Below are 23,016 nucleotides of genomic sequence, written 5' to 3' on the forward strand. Positions count from 1 at the left end.
AGCGGACGGCCACTCTTGCCGGTGGCATCCCTCTTGGTGAGCTATGATGGCTGATGCCTTTTATGAGTAGCCTCCCTGGGAGATTTGTTCTGTTTAGGTGTAGTTCTTGCATACAGTCTTCCTGTTGGGCAGGCAGCTGGGAGTAGCAGCTGATGGGGGCCAGGAGGAGGGCATCCAGCAACAGCGAAGTGTTGAAGAGGTCCAAGGAAACTAGGCGGATGCTCCCATGGGTGGCAGTGAAGCTGTACCTGCCTCCCTGATCAGAGGTGTCAGAGGAAGATGAGGAACAGAAGGCCAAGTGGAAGGCACAGCTCGTCCCTCCCAGTGACCGTGAAAACAACTGTATGATAAGGACCAGCAGGCAGAGGACACAAGTGGCATTCATAGGACACCTCGGCTGCCCAAGACAAGGACCCCATTCTTCTAAGAACTTGGGAAAATGCATGAGTGTCGACCATGTTCTGGACCCCAACCCCAAACTCAACCAATCCTAAAGCATGGGAGGGATGGAGAAAAGGTTCACCAACTGTGGTGGAATTCAACTGTGAACAAACGAGAAAAGGATGAAAGGAAAACCTCTAGACACTTGGAGGGTGAAAAGTACCCTCTAGATTCCCTGCCACTAAACAGCCCCTTAAATAACACATCATGCAAAAGTGACAGAGAAAAGTCTAGAGAGAATTTGTGTGTATGTGCATATAAGCTTTTATACGCACACATAAATATATTTATATATATGAGAATTAACACATGGAAAATATAGACATATGTATATGTAGTTGGCTGAAAAGGAAAACACAACATATCTCTAGTCAGTACAGCAGGAAGGTCTATGATAACATCAAATGCTCATCTATTTGGGGGACAGAGAAATTCCAAAATCTAAGTTTCCATCTCAAGAATAGAGAGATTTGTTTTGATTATTTTTGTTGTTGTTTCTTGTTTTGTTGTGGAAAAAGAGGCAAAAAACATCATGAAGTTATGTGTGGGGGGAGGCAAAAAGGGTCAGGGAGGAGTTGGAGAAAGAAAAAAATGATCAAAATATATTGTATGGAAAAAAAACTTTAAACAAAAAATGTAGAATAAAAATCCATCTGAACTAGGCGACTGCAGCTAGGGAGATGGATAAGCAGTTCGGAGCACTTGCTTCTCTTCCAGAGGACCTGAGTTCAGTTCCCAGCACTCACGTGAGGTGGCTCACAACCATTTGTAGCCCCAGGTCTCGAGCATCCAATGCTCTGTCCTCTGTGAGCTCCTGCACTCACATGCAGAGACACATGCTTCTATACATAATTAAAAATTATCAAAATAAATCTTTTTTTAAAGAAATAGTCCTTTGAACACATGGATAAAAATGAAAAACTTCTCGTAAGTTTGACCATAAAAAGATATAAATAACAATATCAGGAACAAGACAGAAAACACCTCTGTGGTCCTGGCAGCATTCAGAAGATCAAAAGGGAACCTGAGTGCTCCCCCATGATCTGATGGTGAGGCTGACATGGACCAGTTCCTCAGAAAGCTCAGCTACCTCAGCTCACCCCGGTGAGGCAGATCGTCCCAGCAGGCCAGTCAAGGAAAGGAATTTGAAAATTCAAAATTCCCAAAAAAGAAATCTCCTTCTTACAGATGGCTTAACTGGAGAATGCTACCAAATGTTTAAAAGAAAATTAGTACCATCTCCACACAGTCTGATCCAGAAAACATAAGACAGAGTGCTTTTTGATTTCTTTTACAAAGCTAGCATTGCCCTGATCCCAAAACCAGGCAAAAGCTAGAATATACCAGGAAACTGTCCCTCAAGAATAGAATTGGATGGATAGTCAAAAACTATAGCAAACCGAACTGAGCAATTTGTAGTATATATATTTACCATGGTCAGTTAATGTTTTCCAGAAATGTAAATACCTTCAATATTTGAAAATCATTCAAGATAATCCAGGATATTAATAAAAGAGAAAAATCATGTCGTTGAACCAATAAATGCAGAAAAAGCATTTGACAAAATGCAACATACAACAGCGAACATTCTAAAAAGACAACTGTGTTACCCCAAGAAGGAGCACCCACAAATATTAGCATATGTAATCCCAAAAGAGACAGTATTGGAGGAGATGGCTGGCCCCAAGAAAGAGCACCCACAGCAGCTCATTGCTAATGCTGTGTATAACCGTGGAAACGGGTGCTTTACTCCTGAGATCAAGAGGCCAGCAAAGATGCTGGCCGTCATCACCGTGCAGCATAGTGTTTACTGGAGGTTCTAGTGAATCTAATGAGGTTGAAAGGGAAATAAAAGCCTGATAGTTTGGAAGGAAAAAAAAAAAACCACACCTATTTCTATGTATACACAACATAAATGTCAGTGGACAGAAACCACAAGGAATCAACTAAAGAAAGAAAACCACACAGAAATAAGTTCAGCCAGGCCATGCGGCATACCAATAATAAAGAGGAGGAGGAGGCTACAAAGTTGAGACGGGGTGTGGGGAAGGACATGGGAAGAGTTGGATGGGGAGAGGGCAGGCTGGGAATGAGGCAAATGCAGTACTTGAGCATGACATTCTCAAACAACTAAAACATTTTAAAAGATGAAAGAAAAACGTTAAAGTTTGTTGTATTTTCACGTCAGTAATGGACACTGAAATTAAATATAACATTCGAAAACGCCTTTAATATTCTCGTGCCATGTCAAAACACAACTAAAAAAAAAACAATAAAAAAAAACACACTGGTGTAAGAAAGACTCATCCAGCATATACACAGAGAGAGCACTGAAAAGGGCGAATGTTTCTGAAGGAGTCAGAGTCCAAACAGGAGAGGCATACTGTGTTCATGGATAGAAGACAGGGCAGTGAGTTGTCAGCTTAGGAATGACTGGTGTAGCCTGCCTCCCAGATGAATGTTGTGTATTTCCTACCACAGTCACTGTGTGTGTGTGTCGGGGGGTAGGGGAGGCATGACTGTAATAATGCCAATGCTAAGGAGGCAGAAGCAGGAGGAACATGAATTAGTGAGACCTGTATCAAAACAGATATTTTTGTAGATCTAGAAGCATAGTCCAGCTTACTATAAAATGTATAAGGAAAGGTTCAGGCACCAAAGTGACTGCAATGATATTTATAAACAGTGAAGTGGGAAGAATCAACTGACCGCACTTCATGTAACATTTCAAAGCTTTGTATTCAAGACAGTGGCAGAGGGCAGAGGGCCCCACCAAGCAAAGAACCCAAGAAAAGACATACAAATGACTGAGCTGCTGGAGGGGGTATGTTGCACAAATCCTAAATGGTCTTATGATAAAAACCCGGAGCCAGATATTGGGGTCATTGCTGAAAGATCAGAGAGACAAAGGAACAAGCCACAGCCACTTCTCACCTCGCCAACTCCACGAATCTTTTGACTGAATGCTTCTGAGTCCTCAGCTGAAAGGGCCTAGTTCTTGACTCCTCACACCTTATATGCTTTTCTCTGCCCAGCCATATCACTTCCTGTCTCAACCTTCCTAGTGCTGGGATTAATTGCACGTGTGCTTCCCAAATACTGGGTTAAAGGTGTGTGCCACCACTGCCTGGCTCTGTTTCTGTCCTTGACTGGGTCAATCTCATGTAGCCCAATATGGCCTTGAAGTCACAGAGATCCAGACAGATCTCTGCCTCCTGAGTGATAGGATTAAAGGTGTGTGCCATCACCACTTGACCTCTATGTCTAATGTAGTGGATGTCTCTGTCCTCTGATCTTCAGACAAACTTTATTAGAGTACAACAAAATATCACCACAGGGGTAAATCAAAAGAAATTCTGAACACACAAGTCCCCATGCTGTTGTAAATACTCTGTGGTTTCACTGCATTGATCAATTTCCCAGTTTTGATTATATTACAGGACCCTGCCAAGGAAGGAAAGCAGTTAGGCACACATAGACCTTACCTGTATTATCCCTTGCATAAATGGGACTCAAGGTATCCTAAATTTAAAGTTGTAATATTTAAAAGACAGGAAGATACTCTTCATGCAATGAAAGTGCCACAGGTGGACACCTTGTATTTACTTTTATTTTTGACAAATTCATCTTGAACATGGGGCCTGTGGTCACATTCATCTCTATTACCCTTTTTAATCCCCCTCTCCAGCCAGCCCCCTTCTTACCAACTGATCCCTGCCATATCCTCATGTCTCTCTTCTCCCTCCTTCCCTTCCTCCTCCCTCCCTCCCTCCCTCCCTCCTCCCTCCCTCCCTCCTTCCCTCCCTCTCTTTTTTGTTATTTTTAAACTTCAGGCCCTGCTCAGGCAGTCTCACTGTATGCTCATGACTGAAACAACCATGTCATATTAGATTTGCAATGCCAGGAGCAAACTCATTAGATGGAATTAGTCGTCTCCATTAAGAAACCAAAGTTGGAGTCTGGTTGTGTTTTAGCTTTAAAGAATGTATTTGAACAAATGTCCTGTGTGTCTGCATATATGCTCACATTATATACATATGCATGCATTGTGTATGTCCTTTGCAAAGCACATAGAAGCCATCCCCAAATAATAGGTTGCTGTGCAGCCTCAGGTATGGATGACTGTGTCTAACATCATTTCCCACTAAAATCCATTCCATGGATGCCTTATAAAATACTTGACTTCAGATTTGAGACTAGGAAAATCATTTGAATACAAGTTTGGAGAATCCACGCCTGCCAATCATAAGAAACACCGAAGCCACTTTGACTACTGAATTGGCTATAGCAGTGTCCAGTGTTCAGACTGAGCTGCTAAATCAAATCTTGTCATTACTGAATTCATCCATTTCTCAGGAGTTCGGTCAGAAGTTTTACAGTTGGAAAACTCTATAGAATGTAAGTTGTCCCCCCTAAAAGAGGACTTAAAGACTTCATAAATTTATTCTGTACAGCATAAGTAGGTAAGCTCATCTACATGGTGATGCAATGTTTTATGCAAAAGCACTTGCCATAAGATGAATTCTGCTAGCCACACACTCTGTGCTTCCTATAAATACCAAGCTATCATTGAATGCTGGTGTGTGTGCATGTGTGTGTGTACATGTGTGTGTGCACCTGTGTTTGTGTGTGTACATATGTGTGTATGTGTGTGTATGTGTGTGTGTGTGTGTGTGTGTGTGTGTGTGTACCTGTGTGTGTGTTCATTTGGAATCATTAGATTCTCATGTAGAAAACAGACTGGTCTTATAGACTAGAACCATAAAATAAAGAGACCTATACTCCAGAGTCTCAGGGATTCAATGTAAATGACATGTTCATTTAACTGTGGAGTTGGTTTAAACCCAGATGAGAATGTAGAAGGCAGAAATGAATTCTTGGTCTTTTTATTATTTTATCTATAATAATAAGTAGTAGTCCTTTTTACCAGTATGAATTACTAAGTATAGAAAAGTGGGAACTGAAGAGACAAATGCAGGGACTTTAGCCACTGTCTGATGACAGAGATGATCCTGGGATGGGGACATCCTGGTCATACCAAGCTCTCCACCTTGAGAGTGTGCAGAACAAGGAATGAATAGCTATTTGGAAAGGAAACAGGAGCCCGGAGATGTTTTCAAGTAAGAGAGTCTTAGCTCTTCCCTGAATGCAAGAAATACTGTCAGCTACCGAGAACAAGTGAAATTGGAAATGGTGCTGGGAACCTGAAGACCAGGAAAAGTGTGTCTGACAGTTCCAGGGTGTACTGTGATGTGATGTCATCAAGAGGTGAATCGGGAAACTCTTAGCAAACAGGGCTGATCTGAAACCACAGCATGAGATGGTGGGCGCAGAAGACCCCCTCCTGACAGCAAGACAAGGACTGCCCTGTCCCTGCTGTTACAGGCAGGAATGTGGAGGCATTCCAGTGCCAGTCAGCTGCTCCTGCGGCCAGCTTGAGGTTCAGGACCTGAAACAAGCTGAGAGAAGCAGCAGTCTCAGAGCTCTAGAGGAGTTGAGGGATGGGATGCGGGCAAGTTCGGAGAGAAGATGCCATAGGCTGTTAGGGATGAGGGCCGTGGTTTAAATACCTGGTGTCGGAGTACTGCCAAGTGTCTGGACCAGGAACATGTGAGGCCAGGAAGAGGGATTTTGGGAGAGGGGAGTGTGGACACAATCTTCACAAATATGCCGTGGGTATCTGGAAAAGGCGCTTGGGGAATCTGGGAAGGGAGCCCAAAGCAGCACCTATTTCTCAGACACCGGAGGTTATGCCAGGAGAAGGTGAGCTCAGCTGCCATTCATTATCTAAAAATGGGTTGAAGAAGTGACAGCCAAGTCTGATGGGCTGGTCAGATGCTGAGTCAGCACCGGAGACTTTCTGTCTAACTTTTGGACAATCTGCAGAGAAGTTCCCATGCGTTCCGTCACAGACTTGGCAGCACAGGACAGTGCCTACCACCATTCTGAAAATTTAAATTGGAACTTGGGGACATTAAAGGGGCTCATCAGAGACCCAGATGTTTGTAAAAAAAAAAAAAAAAATGAGGTGGCTGTCTTGTGTGATGTCACTGGACTGACCTCCCTAACCCAGGAAGAACAGAGAAGCTAGGATTCTAGCCCAGACTGGTTTACCTCCACACTGTGGAGTTATGGGTTGTGTGATCCTTTTTCATGTGTTTGTGTGTGTGTGGGGGGGGTATATATCCAATTTCTGTTGAGGGTCTCATCTGGTCATGACCAGCCCTGCGGAGAAAGGCTTCTCTGGAGTAGATGAAGCTGCTGATAGTTAGCAATGGCTGTCCAGTGAAAAGTCCTGTGATTTTCAGCTCACACTGTAGTGTGGATACGCCTGTTCTGGCCATAGACAACCAGGCAACCAGCTTTGCCCTGGCATGTAACGTGAACTTTAAAACCTGAAGGTCCTCCTTATAGGGACCTTTAAAGACCCAAGTAAACCAAGTGGTTTATTTAAAGGATTTTTCACAGTCCCCTTTTATCCTTAAGTGATTTTGCTGTTTGTCTCATTGCAGGTCATGTATGAGATCCATGGGGCGGTTGAGAGAAATAGAGACGGCCTTTCCCAGAACCTCCTGTTTGTGATGAAAAGTGAGTTGATTTTCTCCCCATACTTACTTCTTGATCTTGGGATGATTTCCTGTAAAATGTGCTACTGCCTCACGGGCAGTGGGAACATCATTTACTCTCCCGTGTTCAGGATAATGAGGATGTTGCCACACTTTACATTGATTACAACCTAATTTGGAGTTCAGTAGAAACCCCAATTTGACTCAGCTTTTAGCAGACAGGCAAGTAAAACACCTTTCCTGTCTCAGTGCTTGAATATGAAAGAGCATGTCTGTGGAGACTAATAAAGATGAACATGGCTTCCAAACTTATTTAGACCACAGCAGGGTGAATTCCATTACTAAAGATGACTCCAGGTCACAACTAGAGTGGTATTTTATTTTTATGTACTTTCAGTTATGAAGTATTAATGCCCACTAAGTAGAAAACTGATCAATGTGTACATGTATAAATACACACACACACACACACACACACACACACACACACACATAAATGCATACATATATATAGGCTCCTATTTGGGGATATTAATATTTTATATACATATGTCAACTATAATTCCATACCATATGTAGCACTATATTCTAACATGTACACCATAATCATACATGTGTGATTCTGTCTGTTCTAGTAATCACTCTCTTAGCAGAGTCCTGGTGATTCACGTTTTTCTGGTAGCCTATTCAAGGAAGAGTTAAGTCCCCTGCTGAGGCAGCGCCATCTGTCATTCCTGGAAGGACAATTCAGGCTTCGTGGAGTGGGCAGATGCTTTGAGCTGGAGGTCAGACATGTGCGTCACTGCTGGCCCAGGGTGTCTCTGCCCACGTCACAGCCTCGTAGCCATGACGCACTGTTTACACAGGGGCTCTCTCGTGGTGGTGGTGGCCTCTCAGTCACCCAGCTATTGTGAGTTCTCTCAGCTGAGACACTGCAAGGAACAGGAGTGGGGGTGAAATCACCAAGGAGAGGCTTGATACGCTCATCCTCTCTTACCTGCTGGGAAGTGCGGGCCTCCTATTGCGGTTATATCAACTTCACTGTTAACACACTTCCCTTTTGGTCCCTATGTGAAGGTCCCATACACAGAGCGTGTCTTATACATCATCCCAAAGCTTTGTTTCTTTCAAGTATTTCATGAGGTATGTACGTAGTTAGAATGAGGTGATGACTGGGGGCGTTTTAATCTTGCTTGTCTTATAGAGTGCCCATATTTTAAACTTATTCTGTTGTTTACAGTCGTCAACAAGTTAATTTGATTCCAAGAAAGCATGGGTGACCATTGCTTAGTTCTCGGCAGGAGGGCTGAATTTACAATATGCTCTGGCGTATTTGTGATTCATATGTGAGGTGGTGGATGCTCTGTGTGGAGAGCATGGAAGGTGTGTCAGGCTCTGGGAACCATAAGGTCCAGTTGCAGTTAGGCATGCTACAGGACAGTAGCTGTAGACCGTGCAAAGATAAGAAGCATGGTGTTGGTCGCAATGTGTGTACAGGCACACATGGTGGCCACCCTTGGCCTACAAACTATAGTTACTCACATCTTTCATCATGCTGGTGAAAGAAGCCTGGCTGTGATAATGTTATATGAATCTGCAGAACGTCGGGATGCCATGATAAGCAATTGTGAGGACACAGAGCTGATAAACAACGACTTCCAGTACAATCTTCTTTGCAGTAGGAAACCCATTTGAGGAAGTGAGAGGTTTAACTTTGGGGAAGATGGAGGGGTCTGCTTTTGAGGAAGATAGTGGTCTACCTTTGAGTAAGGTAAGGGGGTTCTACCCATCTGAGCCTAAGAGTACACATGAGTAAAACCAGCTCTCCGCAGAGATTCACTCACCCAGCTCTAAGAGGCACAAGGCAAGCAGGATGCCCGCACATCTGCTTTCTGCTGGAGCTTGCCCAGCCACGGCCAGGGCAGTGACGGGATGTCCCAGGAGGCCTTCAGCTGTGACAGAAAGATACCAGTCCCTGCTCTTATTCATGCAGTCTGATCATGTGACTTAGAGACAAGACAGAAACGGGGCAAAAAACATACGTTGTGGCCCATGTTAGTGTGTAGTGTTTTAGTTTATTTAAGGCACTTAACTCCTATTAGAAGAATAATATTTTTTATTATTTATAAATGGGTCCTGTCACACACATACACATACACACTTTAGATACATATGAAAATTGTTCAGTTATTTAATTGTTCAATTTATATATCTTTAAATGGGTGGTACTTTATGCCTCTTGTTTACCTTATTATCTTGGGGTAGTTTAAAAAAAAAACTTTTAAAGGTTTTAAAAAATTAGAGTTCCCAAATGCTCTTTCCAGAGCTGCAGATTTTGTTTCTGTCTTCTCCTCTCCTTCTATCTCTTCCTGTGTTTTCTGAAACACTTTCCTCTCCATATCTAAAGACCCTCAGTGCTCTTCCTGGACATCAGGAAATCTTCCATGGACTGAGTGAATTATCACACATTTGCTCATCGATGCCACATGCACAGTGGACAGAACCCGTACACACCTCTGTCACTCTGCCACGAATATCTTTTCTGCCACTTTCTCCCAACCAGGGGTCATATCTTTTTCATCACTTTTACTCATAGGCAATGCCCCAACTTCGCAGTACCCCTCTTAGCACTATTTAAAAACTGAAAGACTGCTGCTTTTGAGCAAGAGTTCCCTGATTTAGAAGCTGGAACCCCACAGAAATGCAGGGTGCTTCATGCACTGAGTTCCAGGAGGTGATGGTCTGGCTTATCACTGGTGGTGTTCACCTTCTCCAAAGGGATAAGGCATCTTTGGTTTCTCCTGATTACTTTTCCTTTGTTGCTGGTTAGTCATCTTTGAGCAAGCACTGTGAGAACATGGAAACATTCTGTCCCGTCTGAATTCTACCCGGTGATTTTGCCTGGAGTAATCATTCTTGCCTAAGCCAAGGTTTTTCTCTCGGAGCTGTGAGGCCAGGATTTTCCATCAGCAGAGGCATTCTGCTCTACCGGGCCCCTCTCCCGTGTGTTAATTAGCCCTTCATTAATAGGCTAGGGCTTGACCATCAGACCCACTCCTGCCAACACCTACCTCTTTTTGACAGGTTCACTGACGTTCAGCACTTGCTGACAACCGGCCTTCCCAAGCCTCTCCAGTGACCACCATCCCGTCCTCACTGCCAATGCTGAACCAGCGATTAGTCCTGCTGAAGGATTGGCAATGAGATGTGCCAAGGCCAGGGGCTGGGCGAGCTCTTATTACTGGGGTAGTATTTTGGTTAGGCATGTTCAGAACTCAGAAAGTCTCGTAGATGCACGTAGATGATGTGCGCATGTGTAGATATGAACCAGTTCGTCCTGAAACCTGTCATGTTAACCCCCAATCCCAGCATTCCCTCGACTGTTCTCCCAGTCCCAACTCTCTTCTCTGATAGTGCTGGCTTCCTGCTTGCTCACGACTATAGTGAGTTTTCGCTGAAGATATTACAGTCACGCACACATACACTACAGGGTTGGCTGTTTTGCGTGGGGAAAAGGTGGAAACAAACCCACTTTAGCTGTTGAACATTGTGACGTGTCTGATGGGCTGACCACGATCCTAAGGAGTTACATAAATTATCCCAATTTTTAATTTTGCAGTAGTCTTCAAGGTATGGGTACTGTCATTTTCTGTTGTGTTTTTAACAAGCCAGTTGAGCTCAGAAGGTATCTGCATATGCACACCAGTAGCAAAAGGCTCCCTCCAGATTCATAGCCAACACAGGCATTATTGTTTCTATGACATGCAAAAGGTTCATAACCCAAAACCCACCTGCTGGAGGTCTGGCCCTGCTGTGAGTAGCTGAGCAAGCTCTCGTGACCCCAGGCCGTTAGATCTGAGGAGTCTGGTGTCAGCACGGACGGCTTCACCTCTGCAGCTGAACTCAGAGGGGCTCTTTTGCTACTTTCACCTAGTGACAGATGCAACCCAATGAGGCAGAGTCACCACGAGTGTTTAAATACTTCTCTCAACAGGGTTAGCATGGTGGCATGTCTTCTAGAGGGCTTAGTTATTTTCCTGCAGTGGGAGTTGCTGCCAAAACTCATGTTTCTATGACTGTGTCAAGTACACAAAAGCCTGTCAGGTCGGAGCTGGTAAGATTCAGAGCTGACAACCCAGACAAGGGGAAGTGTACTCCTCCGAGAGCCACGAGCCAAGAACTCAGGTTGGAAAGCTGTGATCAAGACTCAAGCCAAGAGCAATGGGAGCCACCATCTGTCAGGAGACATGAATGCTGGTGGAAATAACATGGAACCCAGGAAAAAGTAGTCCCCACTGTCCACTCTATCAATGACTTTGTCCACACAGAATGGGGGAGGGGCGCTTCCATGGAGAGCAAGCCTAACATTTGGCAGTGATTTTAATGCCACTTACAATGTTCATCTATTTATCTCCTAGCGAGTGAAAATGTTGTGATCAGTCATTTGTTCCAGTCAAAACTGTCACAAACGGGATCGCTTATATCTTCCTACCCATCATTTAAATTCCGAGGACAGAAATCCACCATACTCAGTAAGAGAACTGCCTCTTCAATGATTGGAGCAAACAAGAATTACCTAGAACTTAGCAAGGTAGGAGTTACATTGTTCTTACTTTTGCTGTATTTAAGTTTCCTTAGTGCAAACTCTTCTCTCCTAAAAGCACCATCTTAATACATTAGACAGATACCCACATTCTAACAGAAGGAATTAAAGAGGAAGATGCTGGCCTGGCTGCCTTTCTGTTCCTGTGACAAACACCATGACCAAAAACAGTTTAGGGGAGAAAACGCTTATTTCATCTCACTTCCAAGTCTCAGTCCATCCCTGAGGGACATCAGGGCGGGAACTCAAGGCAGGCATCTGAAGCAGAGACCGCAGAGGAATGTGACTTGCTGGCTCACTCTCTGGCTAGCTCACCGGTTTGTGTTTAGCTAGGTTTCTCATACAGCACGGCTCAGAGCCACTGGTCCAAGAAATGATGCTACTCATAGTGGGCTGGACTCTCCTCCACTGAATAAGACAGACCAATAGATAAAGACAGTTAGTTACTCAATTGAGACTTCTTTTTCCCAGATGCCTTTAGGCTGTGTCAAGTTAACAGTTAATGCTAACTAAGATAGGTAGCTTCCAAGGTTATAACTGGGTAAGGAGACACAGAAAGGTTCAGGAGATGACAATTCAGTGTGAGCACAGCTTTATAGTGACATCACTGGTTGTCCGTGAGATATCCTGCTTATGTTTCACCTCTATAACCATCTTTTGGGATGAATGTAAAGGAACTTCAGGGCAATTGAATTCAAAGAAATAAACTTAGATCTTATCCTATGGATCTGATTGTTTCCGAAGTTTGGGGTCTGTAAATGATAAATTGTCACTTCTCTTTTTCCAGGAGCAGAATGTTTCCACTATGCATTTGTAGACTTTGAGCTTGCTTTTGTAGTACACTAATTGTTAGTGTGTTTCTTCCACATATGTTAGATTTATGACTAAAGGTTCCATGTCTAAAAGGGAACTAAAATCTCCTTGCAGTTCTTTCCAGTGCTGTGGTAATGGATAGTCACTGCTTTGTTTCTTGCGAACACAAAAGCAGACTGCTTTCCTGTTCCCTTCTTGTGTCTCCCGAAATATAGAAGAGGATATGAGAACAATTGATTTTGAAAATGCAGTTACTGAGGCAAGTTGAAACATACCTTAGCTCTCCAGTTCCAAGGAAAGCAGAGTTCGAAATTCCACCCTTTTGGAAAAGTGACAGATTTGTGTGTGTGAAGTTGTGTATAAGTGTGTATGTATGTGTACATGTGCATATACCTCCACATGTATATTATATGGATATATGTATACACATGTGGATTTTGTGTGTGTATGTGGGTACTTGTATTCATATGTATGTGCATTGTGTTTCTGTATGTGTCTATGTGTGTGCACATGTTTGTGTGTCTATATGTATATATATAAACATGTATATGTATATATGTGCATGTATGGGTATGCTTTTGTGTAAATGTGTATATGTATGGTCATTGTGTTTGTGCATGTACCTGTGTTAATGTATATGTGTGTACCTGCCTGTGTATATGTGTATTTGTATGTGTGCATGTGTGTGCTTATGTGTATGTGTGTGCCCATGTGTATGTGTCTGTATGTATGTGCATAGCATACCTGTGTGTGTGTGTGAATGCTTGTGTGTGCCTGTGTGTATGTATATATGTGATTATATCTGTATGTTTGTGTATGTGTCCATGCCTGTGGGTGTACATGACTGTGTGTGTGTGTGTGTGCTTGAGTGTGTATGTATGTGCTTCTCTGTGTGTACCTGTATGTGCCTATGTGTATGTGTATGCCTGTTTGTGTGCCTGTGTGTGTGCATGTGCATTGTGTGTGCCTGTGTGTGCATGTGCCTTTAGTTAGTAGACCCTAGGATCAATGACCTCTTGGCAGGTTGCAGCATCAGACTTGGCAGGAATCCCATGTCACGGCCTAGGGAAAGTCATCTTAGCATTAGAAAGATGAGCTTCCCCATGGGAAGAGCTTGGTTCCGAGGGTCTCTGTGCCTCTGGCCTTTCACTTTTCATGCAGATTGCACATCAACAGTAAGAAATCATGTGCCTCTAAACTGTAGTTTTTGACCTCAATGATTGAGTGCTGGAGACTTGGGTGCCATTCGGCTTTCCCCCAAGGACTAGAGAAGAGACATAATTCACAGTAGCGAGCTGTCCAGAAAGAGGAACCTTGTGCCCACCTCCAGGGGTAGGGGCACATTGTCATAATTCCTTAAACACTCTGCTCCCCGCTGCCCTTGCTTTTCTCTTCGACCCATCCCGGTCCTTGTACATCTACCCCTGGGCCAGACACATGGAATTTTACCCATGCCTTGACTGGACATGACTCTGGCATTGAGTTTGTAGAAATGGGCTGATGCTGGCCAAGTGTTTCATTTTACATTCCCTTGTCAGCCGCAATGAATCAGCACCCTGCACAGTTCATCCTAATGGGAGGAAATGAGCTGCTCTCCTCGCGGTACCAAACAGATGATGGTATTTCATTAGCTACTGGCCTCATAGACTACCAAGCAGATAATTGTGTCTCATCAGAATTTCTCTTCCATAGCGTTAAGAGAAATTATCTTAGAGTGGTGGGTATGTTAGTCTACATCCTTGTCCTTTGAAATGTAATGTGGCATCTTTAAACCCCCAGTGAGATTTAATTAATTACCTCCTGCCCTTTATTTCTTCACTCAATGGCACTGTTTTCACTGTCTTTTAAATTTTTTTCCCATTATCACTTAATTTTTGCTACATATGGTGTTTTTCTTTTAAAAGCTGGTTTTATTATTTATTGAAGAACACAGCTTTCTGTCAGTTTCCAGGGATAAGCACCTTACTAACCCATTCCTTTTAGCAGATAAAGGGGGGGGGAGGCAAGAATGCATCAAACCCATACATCTGTGTAATGCTAATTGTCTTAAAGTTTAGAGAGCAAAGTAGCAAGTATAAGAACAAAATTGTAAGAAAAAAACATCTTTTATTTTGCCCCAACCTAAGCTACATTTCACAACTAATGTGAACAGCTGGTAAATAGCCAAGACATTGTAGGGAACCTCTTGTATTGATCTAACCTGTCTTTGCTATGAAATTAAGATGAGGGCAGGCAGTGGTGATTTAAGGAAGAGCCCTGAGCATCCTGAGTATGAAAGGTTAGCAGCAGTGACTGTCACGTTACTCACAGCTGCCCATTTCCCAGACTTGTGATAACATCATCAAAGTCCTTTGGTCCTGATTTTATGACCTCTGGCTTATGTGTTTGCCTACAAGTGCATTAACATGAGTAAAAAGCTTAATGTCTCTTTTTTCCTTCTAAACCAAAAGCTAATACGATAAATCTGTCCTCCTTGTCACCCCCCGCACACAGTTATTAAAAAAGAAAGGATCTTCAACTTTCCTTCAAAGACTGGAACGCGGAAACCCGGTTACCACCGCATCACAACTCACGGTTAGTGGCATTCCGGTTCAAAATCTCCATGTTTGTTTCAACTGCAGTGTGTCAATGTTACAGTTTTCCATTTCTAATGTCTTGAGTACCTTCAGAAGAAAAGCCACACTTATGCTCACACACACACACACACACACACACACACACACACACACACTACGTGCTGAACCAATGCGCAATACACAAATACGTTGCGGATTTGCATCCAGAGACCCTGTGTAGACTGCTTTGTCTCTCCGTGGGGTCAGCTTTGCTCTTCTCTGTCTGTAGAAATCTCTGGCTGACATCACCGGGAAGCTGCAGAGAGGCAGCCCGCACTTCATCCACTGCATCAAGCCCAACACCTCCCAGCTGCCTGGCGTGTTCGATCACTTCTACGTGTCTGCTCAGCTGCAGTACCTCGGTGTCCTAGGGCTGGTGAAACTGTTCCGCTATGGGTACCCGGTGCGCCTTTCCTTCGAGGACTTCCTGTCCAGGTCAGTCTGGAAGCACTGTTCTGCCCTCCGCGGAGATGCCACACTGATGTCAGTGAGGTCCTTTCTGTTTCTTTTTGGAACATAACTTTCAGTGGTTCTGCTGTCACGTGAAAACAAGATGACCTGGGAGGCAGGGAAGAGTGACAGAGCTTATGTAAACAGTGACCAAATGTCCTGAGGGCAGGACTTTGGAAACCATTTGGTCCCCTCCAGTGTGGCTATCCATAGACACGGAGATTTATGAAACGGTGACATACAGTATTTGTATCACATTCCTATGATGGGTACAAATGTGGTTATTCTTCTTCCTTTATCTTGTATGAAGAAAACACAGTTTAGATGACGGGTACCAAACAGCACAGGTAGAAAATTGACTCCTTGTTTGTGTAAATTGAGGTTTACTGGAATGTAGCAGGAGCATGTATGTGTATGTGGTTTGTGGTCATTTTTTCATTACCATGGTCACAGAGATGGTAACACAGTGCAAAATATGGGTAAGATGTTTTTACTGTTTGGCCCCATAGAGAAGTTTGTTGACCCCAATATTAGCTAACTTCAACCCCGAGGCACGATGTCCCTAAAGGGGACCGTTGGGAAGCAGAGCCTTGTCTATGCAGGGATGAGCCCACCGGCACACACCTTTACCACAGCAGTTTGCCAGGAGGACTCACCATTTCTCCAAAGCTGCACCAGGCTCCGGAGCTACGTATTCACTCTAAGTATGGTATGATGTTTGTGTATGCCTGTTGAGGGAGGCATGTATCTATGTACATGTTCCTGTGTGTGTGTAAGCCACAGATTGACACCAAGCATCTTCCTCCCATCACTTTCCAATCTTACTCTTTGAGACAGAGTCTCCCATTGAACATGGAACACACCAATTTGGGAAGACCTGGCCAGCAAGCTCCCAGGGATACCTCTGTTCCTGCCTCCCCAGTGTCAGGACTGTACGCACCTCCTAGGTTGTCTAGCTTTTTCTCGTGGATGCTGGTGACCTGAACACCTCAGGTCCTCATGCTTGAGGGGTATGGTGCTTGAATGAGAGATGTCCCCCAGAGGCTCCTGTATTTCAACAGTTGGCCCTGAGGTTATGGAACCTTCAGGAGCTGCAGCCTTGCTGAAGGCAGTATGTCACTAGGGGTGGGCTTTGAGGGTTTGTAACCTCACCCCACTCCCAGTTCACTCTCTCTTCCTTCGGTGAAGTTGAGATGTTGTCTTTCAGCTCCCTTCTTCTACTGCCATGGCTTCCCCACCGTGACAGACATCTAACCCCCTGGACCCATAAGCCAAAATAAACTCTTCCTTAAGTTATTTTTATGGTGTTTTATTGTAGCAACAGAAGAGTAACTAATATAAGAGGCGAGGGCTGAATCAGCCGACCATCCTCCCCAGCCCATCTGTCCATAATGTTTTTTACTTAACCATAAACCTTAGTCTGATGTTTAAGAAAATCAATAATCTAAATGAATCTACTTTAAAGAAAGTAGCTGATGAATATTCATTTAGCTTGGCAATATATGCTAATGGGCACTCGCTTGGTCTGGAGCTTTAGTCCAGTGCTTTGCTAGGACTCTATCCTGGCTTGAAGATGCTCACAGACCAGCAGCAGGCAGGTACCTGCATGCTCAGCTAAGCAGCAGGCGGGGCTTTGTGACTGAACAAGTGCCATATGTCACAGAAGCTTAGGAGGGAGGCCACACATAGCTGGCTTTCAGGTGAAGTAAGCATTAACTGTGGTAAAAATAGTAGTAACTCTTATAACTGTTTTATAGACTTATCATTTATAGGGAACCGTTGCCAAGTTGGGAATTGGGAGCAAACTAGGCTTGGATATAAGCATAAACCTTTGAGTCTTAGATGGGAGTGGTCGGGCACATTGCTGGTTATTGTTCATTAGGATGTCTTTTCACCCAGCTTTGCCTGTTTCCTAAGTAGAAATCAAATCAGTCTTCAGAGATATATAGCTTTAAAATGAGCCTGTAATTTTTCATGCATTATCATTGGCTTGTTAGAGGTCAGCCCTCCTGTACCGTTAGGTACGAATGGTCTTTGGGTGAGTGAGTCATAAACCTGCCCATAGGTAAGGTTTTTAAAAAGTGAAAGATTTATGCTATCTGAAGAAAAAAACAAAACAAAACAGAGGATCCACGTGTGAGTTTAAAACTAAGAGATCCCCAAATGGATTCTAAACCTTCAGAATGGGGGCCAACGCAGGGTGGGACCAAGAGTGCTTTGGGAGGAATCCCTGATTCAGTACCAAAGGCTGAATGGTAGTCCTGGGCTATGGATGAGGGATGTCATCGTCCAGCATCCTGTGCTCTCTCAAGGCCACGGGTCTAGAGAGATTAGAGTTTGGTCAGTGGAACCAACTTTATTTCTAGCTCAGAAGACTCTTCCATACCATGCATATCTGAATCCCTAGAACAATACATCTGAGCTCAGGTTCTCCTATTCTGTGGCTTGAGGTGAATGCTACAAATGAGTGTCTCCAACAGCTGGCCAGAAATATTGAAGTTGGTGAAGGGTGGGTAGTGCTTTGAAAACCCTGACATAATCTCTTCTGGAAATTGTTTTGTTTTGATGTCTCTCTTGAAATGCCAATTCCTTTATGAAAAAAATCCTAATGTAGAAAATGTAAAATTTCCAGCTGACCCAAACTCCACCAAATCCAAACATTGATTTGTCAAGCTTCTTAAAGAGCCTTCCTCCAAGTTTGAGATATTCTGAGGCACAAGAGGCAGGATCCATCCACCAATAGAAAGAGCACATTTCTGGCATTGACTTGTTTGTTTGGTGAGGCTGTCTTAGTGGCATCAGTCAAGTCTGTATTAAGGGATCCCTCCCTCAGAGACTTTCCAGGTAGCTTTATTTTTCTTCCTAATGCTTATCACAACAAGCAGACACCTGAGTTGTGGTGTCCCTACAGAATATGGTGGGTTGGGGTCATGACTCTGTGTGTGTGGTGTGTGACATTATACATCATGATGATTAGAAATTTATTTTATTTTGCCTTTTGTATTTGTGTATCTCTCCATCAGAGCCTACCTTAATGAAAATAGACTATGCAATTAACCTTTTGAAATAAGGAACAGGTTTTAAGTCTATACGTCTACTAAGATAATGGCTTCTCGGCAAGGGACCATCTCTTATTGACAAGCTTTGTTGACACTAAGTAAATATCTTCAGAATCCAGACATATAACTTGATGGTGTTTGCCTAACATGTATGAAGCTCCAGGTTAAATTTCTAACACACACACACACACACACACACACACACACACACACACACACACAAATAAATAAATGTCTTCAGACAAAACCTGGAATAGGCAATTAACTGATGCTCAATTTAGAGTAAAAGTTTTGCATAATAAAAATAATAACCATACTTTTGAGTTTATAATAGACAAAGAGTTTGAGTATGGAAGACATATTTGTGAGTTAATCTGTGTAGTCCTTTTAGCATTTTCTTATCTGAAAGAGATGTGATTTCCTCATCTTTGTTTTAAATAGCTAAGCAGAAGTGGTGTTATTAACTTATTTCAACAGAAATATGTCACTGTCTCTCTGAATGTGACAAAAAACAAACAAACAAACATTGATCTGCAGTGAGATTACCAGTCTCTGTGGAACCTGACTAAAATGCAATCAAAACCCTGTTGTCAATGAGCTGAATCGATGTGACGCTCCTTGCCTATTCAGAAGTACACCAGCACCCTGGAATGACCCCAGGCAAGGAGGTAGAATTTAATAGAAAACATTTGTTGGTGAAATCCCTGATAGCAGCTTATATCATTCCCATGCAAGACAGAGCTTTTTGCATTCTACTTAAATATGACATAAAATATTTCTCTTCGGGTCACAACCAATTTATCCTAGCAACCAGAAAACTAACACCCATCAAAGCAAAAGACTCGCCATGCGTTAAAGCTGGGCTCATCTCAAAAGTCCTGGATAGAAGAAAGGAGAAAGTAGCCCAGTTTTGCAGTTTGGAAGTAAACAACTGCTTATCCAGATAACATTTATTTTGGGATTATAGCATGAGGGTTGATTGACAAGCACAGAGAAGGACATTTTGGTGTGCTGCTTGGAAGACGTGTGTCTCAGTTTGCTTCCTATCGCTGCAACACAATTCCACTACCAAAAGCAAGCTGGGGAGGAAAGGGTTTCATTTCTATTTCTCAGGTTGCTTTTTTTCATACAACACAGGCAGAACCACTTGCCTAGGGGATGGTACTACCTCCAGTGGGCTAAATCTTCCCACATCAGTCATTAGGAAAATACCCCCACAGACTTTCTTACAGGCCAACCTGATAGAAGCATGGCATCTGCCATGGAATCTAATGTGCTTGCTTACAGTCACTCTCAGGCTCTCTATGGAGAGTTCGATTGTCACTACTTTGTACCCTAAGAGGGGCCTGGGTCTGTCCCTCCCTGGAGCAAGAGTGACTAATCTGAGTCCTCATTTCAAAAACATTCTCTATTGCTGTCGGATTCTTTAATTCGTGAGACCTTTCATCGTGGCGTTGTAAGAATCACCTCTCGCCAACCTATTCTGTAGTCCAACAACAACAACAAAGACCAATAGTCCAAACTGTGTGCTTTATAATAGCCAAGTTTTCTTACATTTGACTGGGGCTCAGTATCAGTGGAGCTCAGCTCAGCTCAGCTGTGAAGTTGGTTTTGCTTCATGGCAGAATCCAGGCTTCAGGACTCACTTGGGTCCAGGACATGCCTTTGGTGGGCCACATGGAAAAGACGGGCCTAGTGTTCTCTCAAATTCGGTTGAAGCAGCACCCACGGGATGGAGCAAGACCCTACCTACAAGAAGGGTACGTAAAACACACAGCAGAGTGTGCACATCCCACCTCAGTCAATCGGCCTTGTTAGCCCATCCCAAAATTTAGTGGCACAAAACAAAAATTTGTTCTTCTTCCTTATTCAGTCGGCTGGGATGAGTGGCTTCTTTCTTACGGATGTGGCCAGACAGCCGGGGAGCTGGGTATAGGAGCGTTTCTTCACCCTCATGTCTGGTGCCTTGCTGTTGGTTGGCAGAGTTTCTCTGTGTCTCTCAAACAACCATTCGGAAATGTATTATGTATAAATGACTGGCCATTAGCTCAGGCTTATTACTAGATAACTCTTAAACTGTGATTAACTCGTATTTCTTAATCTACGTTCTGCCATGTGGCGTTATTTCTCTTTCATCTTGGACCTCCTGTTTCTTTTCCTTGTCTCACTGGCAACTCCTCCGACCCGACCCTTCTTCTTCCCAGTGTTCTGATTCTCCTGCCTAACCTTATCCTGTCTAGCTATAGGCCAGTCAGCTTCCTTATTAACCCAATCACAGCAATAAGTAAAGGGATGTAAAGGAATATTGCACACCTGGCTGTCCCCTGTGGACAGTCTCTCTGGCAGAGCAGCCCATATTTCTTACCTTGGTAAAAAGAAAAAGCACTCAAGGGCCAAGAAAGGAAGCTTTGATCCTCCTCAGTTAAGCAGAGCACGTTCTGCTTCTGTTCTGTGAGGCATAATGGTTACAGCCAGTGCAGACCTTCTCGGTAGAATAGAAGCAATTGACATGGTAATATTGAGACAAGGGAGACAAGGGATATATAGAAGCAAAGAAAAGCCCTCCACAGCCAGGCCTCAGGTGTGAACTGACATGATTTGCATTGTCCTCGTGTTTCTACAATTAACTCCATGTGTTGAAAAACATCATACTACCAAATGTTTATGAAATTATAGAAGGAAGGAACTGTCAAAGGTCATGTCGCCTCCTAAAAAAGCCACACAAGCATGTATATCTAAGTTCAACCCCAGCACCCAAGGAAAAGGGCTGGGAACAGTAGGTCACGCTTGTCATCCCAGGTCTGGGGAGGCAGAGACAGGCGCATTCCTGTAGGCTAACGTGACTAGCCTACTTAGAGAGCATGGGGTTCAGTGAGAAGCTGTCTCAAATGTTTCCTGGGGAATGACATCTAAGGATGACCTCTGACCTACACGCTCACACACTCATATATACCCAAATGAACATGGGAGCATACACACACACACACACACACACACACACACACACACACACACACAAACACACCAGAGAGATAGAGATAGGGAGAGAGAGAGAGAGAGAGAGAGAGAGAGAGAGAGAGAGAGAGAGAGAGAGAGAATGTTTTGAGAAGTCTTTAAGCGACTTACCTTGTCTGACCTGGCCATCTTTCTCAGTGATCTCTTAAACACTCTGCCTGCTGCTGATGCTGTGATCCATATTGTTTTACCGTGTGCTGTGAGGCGATACAATGGTGCCAGAAACTTATGTTTCCTCCTGTGTTTCTGACCTCCTGTCCTCTCTCCCCTTCCTTCTCAGTTTCTGTCCTTATCTGGCATCAGGAATCTTTTGTAGTCCAGGTGGTGGGGAGCCAGGCTCCTGTTAGGGGTGATTTAAGTTTGGCATTGAGCGTTAGACACTGTCACTGAAGAGAGAGGCTTATGCTTCATGAGGTGGCTGCATTTGCAAATGACAGAAGGATTTGTCCAGCAAGAGCCTTGGGATGACTATATTATTATGCTTGGCCTGGGGAGTAGCCAGAGCTGTGTTTTCAGATCAACACTGGGAGAAATCCTGCCTGGAAATAGCCTGAATCATTCGGCTTGTCGAAGCCACACGGGCTGATGAAAGGCTGCGCTGTAAAGGAAACAGAGCCATGATGGTGAACAGGGTGTGGGGACAGGACTGAAAGGAAGCACACATGAGTTGATGGGATTCAAACTCAAGGGCAGCAGCTAGCCAGTGAAGCAGCCAGTCCTTAGGGTTGCCGTCTGCCCCGAAACGATCCCAAAGTGTCCCTGTGGCGGGCTGCAGATGCCAGCCCCTTTCAACACATCTTTAATAGAAATGAGATTTATAAGGTCAGGGGGTATTAAAGCCTCTGCAAGTTTTGATTGGCCAATGATACATTTTCTTACGAGGCAGTTTTGCCAAATCTGACTGTATTCATTGTGCCAAATTGGTTGTGCTTATATAAGATTTAGTGTAATTGGGAATAAGGAAGGCCTTTAATTTTTCAGTGAAATATAAACTGAGAGAGAAGCTTATGTAATGGCTGGAAATTCATTTCCACTTGAGCCTAGTCAGGTAGGTCTTTGTTTGTAACTTGGCTCACTGCTCAGTGGACTGTGGCTCAGCAGCTCCTCCATACTCGACTTCAAGGCTCTGCAGCGCTTGTCTCTGAAGGTTCCAGCAGCAGGCACTGAACACTCGCGGGCCGTGTGGCATGCTCAGCCGTGGCACAGGCAGTGTGGAAGTGAACAGGAGAGTGAGCGTTCAGTGCCCTGACACAAGCAGGATGTGTGCCCTTGGCCCGAGGCGACCGACCCCGGATACAGATCTGTCTCTTTCCCAGACAGCACGGTGGGCGGTGTCCTCTCTGAAGTGAGTAGACGGTGGTGGGTGATGGGTGCTGGAGTCAGGCCTTGGCGTGGTTTGCAGCTGCTCTACCACCGAGCCATAGCTGAGCCCACGGTGAGTGTCTTCAGTGCTC

General features: G+C 44.0%; 1 protein-coding gene across 2 annotated transcripts in view; it reads left to right on the plus strand.

Annotated features, from left to right (window-relative positions):
- Positions 1 to 23,016, plus strand: part of Myo16 (myosin XVI) — a 485,099-nt gene that overhangs the window by 342,853 nt on the left and 119,230 nt on the right. For both annotated transcript variants that reach the window (XM_028872308.2, XM_028872305.2), the window contains exons 24-27: positions 6,954 to 7,029; positions 11,426 to 11,598; positions 14,917 to 14,997; positions 15,268 to 15,473. In XM_028872308.2, the coding sequence (XP_028728141.1) occupies positions 6,954 to 7,029; positions 11,426 to 11,598; positions 14,917 to 14,997; positions 15,268 to 15,473 (536 nt within the window). The remainder of the gene's footprint in view (positions 1 to 6,953; positions 7,030 to 11,425; positions 11,599 to 14,916; positions 14,998 to 15,267; positions 15,474 to 23,016) is intronic.

Source organism: Peromyscus leucopus, chromosome 17 (genome assembly GCF_004664715.2).
Source record: "Peromyscus leucopus breed LL Stock chromosome 17, UCI_PerLeu_2.1, whole genome shotgun sequence".
Lineage (NCBI taxonomy): Eukaryota > Metazoa > Chordata > Mammalia > Rodentia > Cricetidae > Peromyscus > Peromyscus leucopus.